Source organism: Chenopodium album, chromosome 17, assembly GCF_948465745.1.
Source record: "Chenopodium album chromosome 17, dcCheAlbu1.1, whole genome shotgun sequence".
Classification (NCBI taxonomy): domain Eukaryota; kingdom Viridiplantae; phylum Streptophyta; class Magnoliopsida; order Caryophyllales; family Amaranthaceae; genus Chenopodium; species Chenopodium album.
The window spans coordinates 13331012-13343222 of record NC_137850.1 but is presented as its reverse complement, the minus strand read 5'-3'; the positions used below and the strand labels follow the sequence as shown (position 1 = coordinate 13343222).

Genomic DNA, 12211 nt, shown 5'->3' with positions numbered 1-12211 from the left:
TGAATAAGAGTTATATGTGGGTGAATTACACACAGGGAAGAACTTACAAAGAGGGGGGATTCAATTCAATTTAAGAAAATTACCAAATTTTCTAGATTTGAAAACATGTAATAATGAGAACCTATCGGGTCTTTAACAACAATTACAAATCTCAGGTGCACAATTTAGGTAAATAAAAGAGAGTAATATAGACATACATTATTGAATGAAACTGGAGTTTAACTTACTCATTGTGAGTTTTATGACAAAATTAAGGCCGTCAATGATGTTAGTCATGTCACTATCTTCCATATTTTAAGCATCAGCTACATGAGTCCCATCCAACTATCATTAGTAGCTCACAATACTAAATTTCAAGGTCGCAATGCAAATAACAAACATAAATTCAACTACTCAAATTGAACTTATAACTAAAGAAATTCACAATTTAATCTATGAAAACAACCAAATATAATTGGGCTTGAAAGCTAACAAGAATATTGAGCTCTATAAGTCAAATATTAATATCAACTTTCTTCTGAATATCATAACATTACTTTAAACTTGTCCAATAGAAAATTTAGGGCCTTTTTACAAATAAGCTAAACTAGATGTCTAATTTTGACATTAACCCCAAACAATACTGCTGCAGCTAGTTATGACCCAAAGACTCAACCAAGTTACAAAATAATCAAAACAATACATCTTTTATAAATTTGTTAGTGCATTCACAGTTTACTTCAATGTAGCAGATACCGTTCTCTTTCTATATTGACATAACATCTACTGTAAAATATTATAGTTCACCTCCTAAATTAATAACCATCACCATCAAAAAGATGCAAGTGCTACCATTCTAAAATTTAGATTTAGAACATAGTGTGAAAACTTTAGAACATAGAGTGAAAACTTTAGAACATACTTGTAGTAAGTAAACTTTAGAACAGATAGAGTAAACTGAAATTAAAGCATAGAATACAACTAAAATTACCTAAATGAGTAACAGAGGAAGAAGGAGAATTTTGTTTGACATCAACTAAATCCATCAACATGCAAAAACCTAATTTCAAAAACACAAAATATAGCAAAAAATGCAAACTGAAATTAAAATCGAAATCGAACAAAAATCGAACTAATGAATCAGGAAACAAAATAATTCAATGGATATATCCACTAACATTCTTATCAATCAGGTAAAAGCATACATCTGACATACACGAGCAGTTACATTCCATAGTTACAAAGAAACCAAGAGCCAAGAACAAAATGATACAAAAAATAAACGACAAAAATGAAATCAAAATTAGAACAGAAAAATCAAACAATCAAACTGATAAATAATCGAAGAAAATAAAAAAAAAATATAGAAATCGCCAACAATAAAAAGCGAACGGAAATCGAACCAAAAATCGCTAAAAATTGCAAAAATATTGACGAAAACCTTAATTAATGAAGAATTCGCACAATAGTCGTGAGTTCAAGTAAATTTGAATGAAGAATTTGATGAATCTTGCTTTGAAAGCTCTAAATGAATCCAACAAGAGATGCGAAAGGGGAAGAACTCTAGAGAGAGAAAAATGCTACACCAATTTTTAGAGAGAGAAAGAACTGACCAATTATTCTAAAACTTCTATTATACCACAAAAAGTTCATTAATTTACAATGATGCCATTATTTTAATCCGGGTAAATATAGAGTGTTAGATCTTAATTGATCCAATGGCTGAAAATGGTTCTTATATATAATGGGTTCTTATATAAAGGAGGGTTCTTATATGAGCCTTCCTCTATATATATATATATATATATATATATATATATATATATATATATATATTAATGCATTCATATGATTTTATTCAAGGATTTATCAATCTTTCTACAAAGAAAAAGCAATGGTCAGGTTTTCATGCCTATGTATATTTTGAAATATTTACAAACATGTATGAGTAGAAGATAATTAAAGATGTTAAAGTTGTCTTAAGATATTAGAGGATTTTTCAATCGTGATAAAGCTTTAAATGAGTTATAAATAGACATGAACAAGCTTACATATGAGCATTTCAAGTTCACAAACATTATCAAGCTTACATATGAACAATCTTGAAGGTGCCAGTTTATGAAGGTGCCGCGTTCTTCTGTTGCTGCTGCTCATTCTCTTGCTGGTGCAGCTCGTCGTAGGGATTTACTTAGCTATGTTTTTTAATTTTATTTGTTAGGTTTCTTTGTCAAAAAAAAAAAAAAAAAAAAAAAAAAAGAAAAAAATCTTGAAAATGATGTTATTTGAGCTTTGGTCTTTATTTTTACGAGCTTAAGAATTTTGTCAAAAAAAAAATTAACTTAACGAAGTTGTTTTGAACTTTCATCTCATTAACACTCTTAGGAGGATCCAGGTTATCTTTCACTCTCCAGCACAATTTCTACTTAAGATGTGATCTCATTAACCGTGCAATCTTATTTATTGGAAGGTTACAAGGAATAAATCAAAGGACTCACCCTGTCGGGCGTGTGTGAACGTCTGTGTGCAGGTTTCACTCACCCGATTTTGACCTTTTTCTTGCGGTTTACACTAATGTCCTTTGATTTCCTTCCTTTATCAAACACTATATCATAATGATATTAATTAATTTATCATGGATCAAACTATAAAAATACTCTAAATTTCCAATTCCAACAATCTGGTTGGTTTTTGTTCTATAGTAACTCTTGCACGTTTTTAAGTTGTGACGCTGATGCCCAGCTTGCCTTTTGCTTCTCTTCTGCACGATCTTAGCTTACAGTAGGGGTTATAATTTCAGATTTTCATTTCAGCTCAGATTCTGTAGAATTAAGAAGCCAATCTGACATTTAAGTCTTATAATCCAAATATAAGCATTTAGGCAACATCTGTATGAACATGTTGCACTGACGACTCTGTAACTGTTTCGCTGTTGATGCACAGGACAATTTATGAAAAGTGAGTATTCCGTTTGCCCAAAGACAACAGTGAGATTGAGAATCAATCATTTCAAAACTTATGAAAAGCCTAAGCAGAGGTTAACTATGCTCCCAGTCAATCAATACAGGAAAAGTAATGCAGACTCTAGACGTAAATAGCCATTGTACTCCTTTCTTTGTCAGATGAGTACAATATCAATTTTACACGAGTAAGATAGCACAAAAGACCAGGTACAAAAAACTGTTTCTCATTTCTTCTTTCCAGCTTTCCCTTCTTTTCGACGGACCACTTCGTCAACGTATCTTACACCCTTGCCCTTGTACGGTTCTGGGGGTCTCCAGCTCCTAATTGATGCAGCAAACTGACCAACAACAGACTTATCACGTCCAATAACAGTTACTCTGGTGTTTTCCTCCACTTTAACCTGCAGTTCATCTGGAATTGTCATCTTAACAGGGTGAGAAAACCCAAGATTCAATGTAAGTTCTTTTCCTTCAACCGTTGCACGATATCCAACACCAACCAACTGAAGCTTCTTCTCAAATCCCTTAGAAACACCAACTACCATGTTGTCTGTAAGGGTCCTGAGAAAAATAAATAAACAAAAAATTTGGGAGCATTATTGAGAATAGGTCCAAAATTATTTAAAAGGCTAATATCACGAGTTCACTAACTTGTTATGTTATTTTACACACCAAGACAAACTGTAATCTCAAGGAAACAGAGACCAAATTTAGAGCAGTTATTCTCACATTTTGAGTCAAGAAAAATGAAGCAATAGAACATACGAGGATGATAGTGCTTGTAAATATCTTAATCAAGAAAAATGAGGGAAAGGAAAGGCTTATTCAGAAAAGAAAGGGTGCAAAACTTATTCAAGTCAGGGAAAGGAGGAAAAAAGGTAGAAATGGAAAAGAAAAAGAAGTTCATCAGCAAAGAGAGTGAAATCAGGAAGATAGGGCACACTTTCAGAGCAAAGAAGATGTTATAAAACTCTACAGATAATCAAAACTACATACTCAAAAAAAATTGGAATTTCATTTCCCCAATTAAATGACTTTCAGGGAGTCTGCTACATGAGCAACTTTCATCAGTTGTAGACCGTTTTTTTTCTTTTTTTTTTTTTGTTTTGAAAGTACCAATTATGAGATCTGTCCGAGATTAAGAAGCCTAGCAATATATAAGGTAATCAGGAGTTCTATAGTGTTTTCAAACAAATATCTGCCTGTCTTTGTAATGCATTCTTAGCATTTAACAAAAATGAAAATGATGAGGGCATACTTCAGCTTTGCTACCATGACTTTAGAAAGATATTAGATATTCAACTCAGGTGGGTCATTGTTTAATCTCACATCAAACTCATTGTAAAGAAAAGGGAAACTCAAAGCTTCTGATACATATCAGTTTATATCCACAAACTTGAATAATTTGCAGTTTTGCACTCGTTCATAATTTCATATGCATAATTTGAGGTCCTTGATTTAGATGCTAATAGCTAACAGGGCATAAGAAACAACCTAAGATGGAATGTAGGAAATCAAATGCAAATGAAATTATTCTACTGTAACAACACCTAATAAGACTACAGAGTGAAAGTTAACACTGAAAAATCTTAGTCTCATGATCAATACCAAAAACCAAGAGGTATCAGACTCTTGATACTTCTACAATAAATGAATCATTGATTCACATAAGAAGTTTTTCTATAGCAAATTTGCCAAAATGTAGTCCACAGAATTATACACCCAAATAAATAAAAGAATAAAAAACGTATTCAACTTATGTTTCCATGAGGCAGTATAGTGGTAAGGAATTGAAGCAATGAGTTGACAATGGACTTGCAGAAGACAGATGTTGACAGCTCAGTGGGTATACTAGAATCTATGTACGGGGCATTACATGAAAAAACAAGGGTAATGCAACTGTACTAAACAATTGTTTTCTTTTTGCTCTTTTAGAACCCAGCAAAATTATTCTGTAGGTAGTATTAAATTAATATCATGAAGCATTGGAATTCCTACAGTAGTTACAATTTACTAATGAGAAGCTTCAATAACATAAGAGGAATTATTAGCCTTTCAAATTATGACCAACTATGAATGAATCAGGAATACAATATATAGACAAAGCTTATGTTAACGACACCACTGCTTTGTTGCTGGGTAATACAGATAATTTCCTGCATAAATGTACTAATAATGAATTTGTATGATAGTATGTTACGTTCAAATATCAGGCTAGCATGCTTTGCATCCTACAAACTTCTTTCAACGAGCAAATAAGGTTAAATCACACATTAGTATACCTGAAAAGTCCATGCATTTGATTGGCTCTTCTTGTTTCCACTGCCTTTCGAACCCTTAAAAATCCAGATTCTTGCTTCTCAAGTATAACTTCACGAGGATAAGTGATCGAAAGTTCACCAAGAGGACCCTTCACTTTGAGATCCTGTCCTTCCATCACGATTGCCACATTAGCTGGCACTGTAATAGGCTGCTTTCCTATTCTTGATTCTTTACACTCCACATTCTTCCTCCAAAAACCAACACGAGCGACAGAAACACTCGCAGTAATGTCAATTTTCCCACCAAAAAATAAAGATTTCATGTGGCTGAGATATCACATAAAATAATCATCAGTAGAAGACTTCAATAATTCATCATTCAGACCTATGCAGTATACACCGTATTTCAAACCAAAATTTCAGCAGCAATTTACTCCCATTTCGACGATTTTCGCTTCTTATAATTCACAAAGGCATTCTACATTCTACAACTCCCTTTCCCCTCAGCATCCTTAAAATTAATATCACCTTAATTTAACAAAATAAAATAATTCCCCAACAACACTATGAGATAGGCATTACCAAATCTAAAGAAGACAGCTAGTTTCAAGACAAAATTGTATGCAAATAATGAAATAAATAACAAAGAAATGTATTGAAAATAGCAAATTTCATATAACTGTAAGAACAATATTTGAGCATGCTAAAAAGGCATAATTCATACATTTCTTCAAAATTTAGACAAAATCAAACTAGAACAAACTGATAAACCCTAACCATTTAAATTTTTGTTCAAATTGAGCTAAATTGGACCAAACTTACCCATGAATTGACGAAAATATGTTAGCTAAATTGGAGCAAAGTTACCCATGAATTAAAATTGATTGGTAATGCAAATTGAAGCAAACCCGAGAATGAACAAAGTAAGAAGACATAAAAAACGAAAAAGTTGATAAATTGATAGAAAAGAGTAAAACCTTGGGAGAGGCAGAGACATTGAGAGAGAGCGAGTGAGAGAGAGGGAGCTACTTCAGCAGAGAGATGAGGGTGTGCTTTTTTGGATAGAACTACTAAACTTAAGGAGGATGAGCAAGAGGAGGTGTCAAATGTAATGGTGTTAAGCAATTTTACTAACTGAAAAAATAAAGGGTTTTTCTAAGCTATGCCTCCCAATTTCTTCGGTTTCTAAATTGTATCAATCTTTTTTCAAAGTTATAAGATGTGCCCTTTAGTTCACGATATTTTATCAACAATATTACAATACCCTTTGACAGCCATATTCGTTAACGAAAGTTAAGTTATTTTCTCAATAATGGTGTCGTGACGTTATTAATTTGACTCGTGTCCCGTTCTAATTGGTTTAGCACTTTAAAAAAATTTAAAACTAAGAAAATAAAATAATAACAAAGGTTATTGTTAACGTCAAGGGTTATTGTTAATAAAAATTAGTGAGGTTGAGGGCACAGCTTAGACGTTTGAAAAAACATGGGCACAACTTAGAAATCGAAGAAGTTTGAGGGCATAACTTAGAAAAACCAAAAAATAAAAAATAATTCTCAAATTTTCTCCTTATATACTATGAAGGAACAGCGTAACGGGTATCGTGAACTCAATCGACCGGCCCATAACCCGATTTTCTACCTGATTCGGTTATTTAAAAAAAAGAGACAATACATTTTAATAATTTTAACTTTTTCCCAATTTACTTTAAATAATCCTAACTTTTGATTCTTTCGATTATAATTCCAGCTTTCATTTGCATTTTCTTTCATTGCCAGTTACCTGGAGAAAATGTTAAATTTAAAAAAAAAATTGTCACATGTCGCTTGTTGATTGGTTCGAAAAAATTAAATAATTTTTTTTTAGGAAAAAAAAAAGAGTCCAAGCTAGGCTGCCATGACCACCGCCGGTGGCCACGACCTCCTCAACCTAGCCCCAATTTTCGACCCCTTCTTTCCCCTAATCCGGAAACCTAGCCCCACCCCTAGCCCCAAAACCATAGTCGATGGGACTGATTTCGAAGGTGGAGGAAGGGAGGGGGTTCGGTTCAAGTGGAGTAGGAAGGGAGGGGGCGTCGATTTCGGCGATGTGGGAAGATAAAGGGTCCATTTAGGAGGTTGGGCTGGGGAGGGGACTGGTTTTGTGGCGGCATTGTGAGGGGCAGTGGCGGTTTTTAAGGTGGGGTTAGGATGGGGGATTTCCGGTGATATAGGTGGTTTGGAGGAGGAAATCGGCGGCAGGTGACTAGGATGAGGTTGGTCGGGGTAGGCTAGGGAGAAGGGCCACCGTTGGTGACTGGTGGTTTGGATTTTTAATTTTATTTAAAAAAATTTAGACCAATCACGTGTTGACACGTATTAGGTAACCCAGAATAAAAGATAGTTGACTTTTTGTTGACCAGTTTGAAATTGAAGAAAGAAAGACGTAAGTGAAAATTGAGATTATTACAGAATAATCGAAAGTAAAGATTATTTAAAGTAAATTGGAAAAAGTTGGGATTTTTAAAGTGTATATTTCCAAAAATAAAAAAAAATTGTTCGATTTATTTGAGTCAGTTTAGTGGGTCAATGGGTCAGTTAATGTGCGTTAAGTATTTTGAGCACCTTTACCAGTTGATGTTCATAACGAACCCATTGAATGAATTTGGTGACATATATGAGAGTGTTTCCATATTGTGTAATAACACTAATGCCATAAATATTTCAATAAATTTTGTGCAACACCCAAAGACCAAGCACATTGAGATAAAGTATCATTTCTTAAGGGACAATGTTGAGACATGCCTTGTTGAGTTGAATTTTTGCAAAAAGTGAAGAGCAAATTGCAAATATCTTCACTAAGACTTTGGCCGAATGAAGAGTTATTTTGTAAGTTTACAGTTTTGTTGGGTCTAATTAGATTTAGGTGAATGCCTAGATTTGGGCTTATAAAAGTGTTAGTGTGATCATAACTTTGCTATGATCTTTAATTGTCATAAAGTTGTTTGTCATGATATGATCCCAAAAGGATTTAATGAGAAGTGTTGTTGAAATGAAGTGAATGCACTAAGTTATCCAAACAACAACAACAAAAATCATTCCAATAACCCTACCAGCAGATGAGAAACAACAAATGATTAACATACATGTTGTAGTTTTAGATAATTTTCAAAATTCAAATCGTATTAAACTACTTTTGGAACTGGATTAATGCATGTTGTTGACATGATTTGATTGATCAAAGATATATGTGCATGTCGTTTTTATTTGTGACAGTTGAGTTTAATTTTTGGAAGAATAACTTCCTTATTTTACAAATTTTAACTTCCCTTAACTGTTATTTCTATATCTTCTCTCTCTTTTTGCTTTATATATTCCCCCTTTGCTTCATCTTCCACAATCGTTCTCATTATAAAAAATTCCTCTACAAAATTGTGAAAGAAAATCAGAGAAAAAAATTCAAAGAAGTACAATGAGGAAGACAAAATCAACTGGTGGTTATGGAAAGAAGGGAGGAAAAAGGAGTTCCAAAAGTTTGAAGACAACTTATTCTACTCAAACTCATTCTTCAAGGAACCCATGGATCGGAGGTTCTAAAGAACATTCTTCACCCAACCATCGATAAAGAAAACCCTAAACCCGATTCAATAATGGAGGATACATCCACTATTCATCAGGGTGTTCCTCTAAATTCTTCCCCTCTTCTAATTGAACTTCAAAAGGATGAATCTCGTCATGAGAATCTTTCATCAAACACCTCACCACCAAAAGAGATTGCCTCTACCACCTTCAAACCCTCGTCTACGCAAAATAATACAATTTCTCCAAAACAAACCCTGAAAACCCTAACTAATTTTCTCAAAAAGGATCAATCCATAAGTTCTTTAATCAAGCATTGTGATAGACTTCTGGGGGGAAGAGATCGAAGGAAGGTGTGGCGTGAAACCTATATGAAACCCTTGAGACAACTAGGGTGGCTAACGCGCACGATGCGTGCGTATAGCTAGCCATGCTGAGAATCTCTTTCCATTTGGTTTTATGTCCTTGTTAGTAACATTAATGAGGAAAATATGTAAACAAAAAAATTTAGCTCATAAATATCCACACACTATTTTAAGAGTTCAATTAAAGAGTTAACTACCATTAATAAGGGAAAATAAGGAGATAAATATTTTTAAAGGTATATATGTGCAAACACTACGAGTATTTATAAGAATTATCCTAAAAACTTTAAAAGGTAGGGTAAAAAAAATAAATAAAAAATAAAATCGCACATGTGGTAAAAAAGAATAGGGAAAATAAAAAGGAAAAAATCATGCATGTGATTCACATGCATATATATAGAATCAAGATCTTGTGAGAACCTAGGTTTATAATAGGAACTAGGAACCAATCTCAGCCTTTAATCGCACTCTAGCTAACGGCTCACGTTTCACCCACATTCATTAATGACATTTTTGTAATTTCGTGACTTTTACTAACTTTTTCTATATATATATATACTAGGGCAGTTAATGCGAGCGATGCGCGCGCAATAGCTAGCCATATCCAAAATCTCTTTTGATTTAACCTTACATCACAAATTTAGTTCTTGACAACTTTTTAATGAGAAAAATACATAAACAAATATATTAAGGGGTATAAATTCCATGCATTATTCTTAATTTTTTTTTTTTTCAAGTAATCATTATTAATGAGAGTGAATAAATAGTCTAGATAGTATAATTGTCCAAACACTATTCATTACAAAAACTTATACACATTAATGAGGGTATATATGTAAATACACATTTTGAAGGACATAATTGGCATAACACTATTCATAAGAGTAATCTTGTACTTTTATAAAAATACACATTTTTAAGGGCATAATTGGCATAACACTATTCATAAGAGTAATCTTGTACTTTTTATAAGGTAGGGATATGTGTGTGTGTGTGTGTGTGTTTTCTTAGCACTGGTAGAAAAAAGTAAATGGGAAGCCCTAAATGGGAAGCGGTTATTAAAATCTCCTTTCAAATCCCTAGAAAAACCCATAAAAAAAACATTTCCCATCAAATGGCAAGCGGTTTGGGTTGAACCGCTCCAAAATATTGTAATTGGAAGCGGTTTAAACAGTAAACCTCTCCCCATTGTTAAAAAAGGCCCTAATATGGGTCCACTATTCTCACAATCTCATGCCTCCATTATTCTCTCCACTTGTTCTCCTTTCTCTCTCCTCTCCACTCCATCGTTCTCATCTCCTTTCTCTCTCCTCCTCTCCACTCTCACGTTCTCCCCTTTCATCTTCCCCACGCATCTCTTCTTTCTCTCTCCTCTCATCTCTTTCTCCTCACCCTCTCCATTCTCATCTCCTTCTTTTCACCGAGCAACAACACGAAGCAGCCCCCACCACAGCTAACCACCGAGCAGCCCGTAACACCCTAGAAATTTCTTTCCTTTAAAATACCTGTTTTACCCTTTTTAAAACACAAGATAGGAAATTCTAAGGCATTACCACCACCGTGATAATGGCTAAGGCATTTATCAAAGACACACAACGGAAGACTCTCTTTAAAACCATTCAAAACAAGTTAACTTAAAACTTAAACCAAACGAAAGTAAAGTTAAACCAAAGTCAAACGAAGTCAACCTACAACTTGGAACCATTGTAGGTCCTTATTAAAACCAAATAAATAATTTAAAACCTTTGCGTTAGTCTCACAAACATAGTGTAATGTAATAATTAAAGCAATAAACCACATCATAATCTTATGGAAACTAAGGATGATTTGCTCTTCACTCATGCCCATCATGAATATGCTTCATCACCTGAAAAACTCCTCTTTACTTGTCCCCACTACTCGCCATTAGAAATGGGTCGTCGTAGGGCCAAGATAAAGACAAGGCCAACAAAACACACAAACACACAATCAGCAATGCTGAGTGCATAAGCGTAAATAAAACACACTAACATGCTTTCACCCTATGATCACACGACTTACCTTGTTGCACTTGTTTACACACATACAACATTCAACATGATTCTCAATAAACAACTAATTTATTTATTTAGCTTGATTACGTATCGAACGAGTTTCGCCCCTAACCTGCCCTAATAAAGGGGTACTAACAAGGGAGCTAACCGTGTCAGTATAAAAGAACCACTCGTAAGTGGTGGAATTCCTGCGCATAATAGTAAAAAGGAATATACAGCGTCATGTACTCCCAGTAGAAGTTATGGTTAAATATAAAACCCCATAACTCCCCCCATATGTTCATACTCAAGGTATATACGTTCCAAGAGTTTTGGTGCGTAATCTCTTTCACTTTACGTTATTTATATATTATTAGACTTGGTGATGACTCTCAAATCATAACACAATCAACCATTATAATTATTCAAACAATTAAACATACCAATTTAATTTTTGAATAATTAGTGACCACATAATATTTAATGTTGAACCCTTTTTAATCTACCTCGGTGTCAAAGACACCTTAAACGTATAATGTGCCAAACTTCCTATCCCTCAGTGTTATAAACACCTTAAGTGCACTAAGTCACCAATATATAATTTATTCCTCGTATACATAGACACTTAAATAGCTATTTCCTCATGCTTATAGCATCAATAAAAATTATATGAACCATAATAAAATTTCATTTTAATATTCCAAACCAAATTAAACCTTTAGTTTAATTAAACATGCTCATTATCATGCCAATAATAAAAGTATGGTTCATATACAACATGCCAAATTAACTATTTCCAATCACCAATCCAATAAATAGTTTATTTCAACCAATCATGCTTCACAAATAATTCACCAAAACCATTCTCAATTCAATCAATCCAATTCATATCACCAATCTCATTTCAATTCAACCGTTCCAACCAATTCCTAGCATGACACTAACTTGGAATCACTTAAATAAATCCTAGCATGTTTTCACACGCTTAATAAATTTCTGAGTACGCGTACATACCTCAAATAAGCTCTTAAAATAGTCGAGTACACTACAACAACTCCCGAACCAAGTCTCCTACAT

General features: G+C 33.6%; 1 protein-coding gene across 1 annotated transcript; it reads right to left on the bottom strand.

The window, feature by feature from the left end:
- Positions 1-2960: 2960 nt before the first annotated feature.
- On the bottom strand, positions 2961-6316 carry LOC145589507 (large ribosomal subunit protein uL6c-like). Its single transcript, XM_081646102.1, has 3 exons — positions 6178-6316; positions 5222-5527; positions 2961-3500 (listed from the first exon to the last, which is right to left on the bottom strand). Exons 1-3 carry the CDS (start codon positions 6195-6197, stop codon positions 3164-3166), a joined length of 663 nt encoding a protein of 220 aa, XP_081502228.1. The 5' UTR covers positions 6198-6316; the 3' UTR covers positions 2961-3163.
- Positions 6317-12211: the final 5895 nt, after the last annotated feature.

What these genes read in the sequence shown, in the direction of transcription:
- LOC145589507 (XM_081646102.1), bottom strand. Translation starts at nt 6,197, where the DNA reads ATGTCTCTGCCTCTCCCAAG. An exon ending in ATGTCTCTGCCTCTCCCAAG is followed by an intron (nt 5,528 to 6,177) that starts GTTTTACTCTTT and finishes GTGATATCTCAG; the next exon opens with CCACATGAAATCTTTATTTT. An exon ending in CAAATGCATGGACTTTTCAG is followed by an intron (nt 3,501 to 5,221) that starts GTATACTAATGT and finishes TATTTTTCTCAG; the next exon opens with GACCCTTACAGACAACATGG.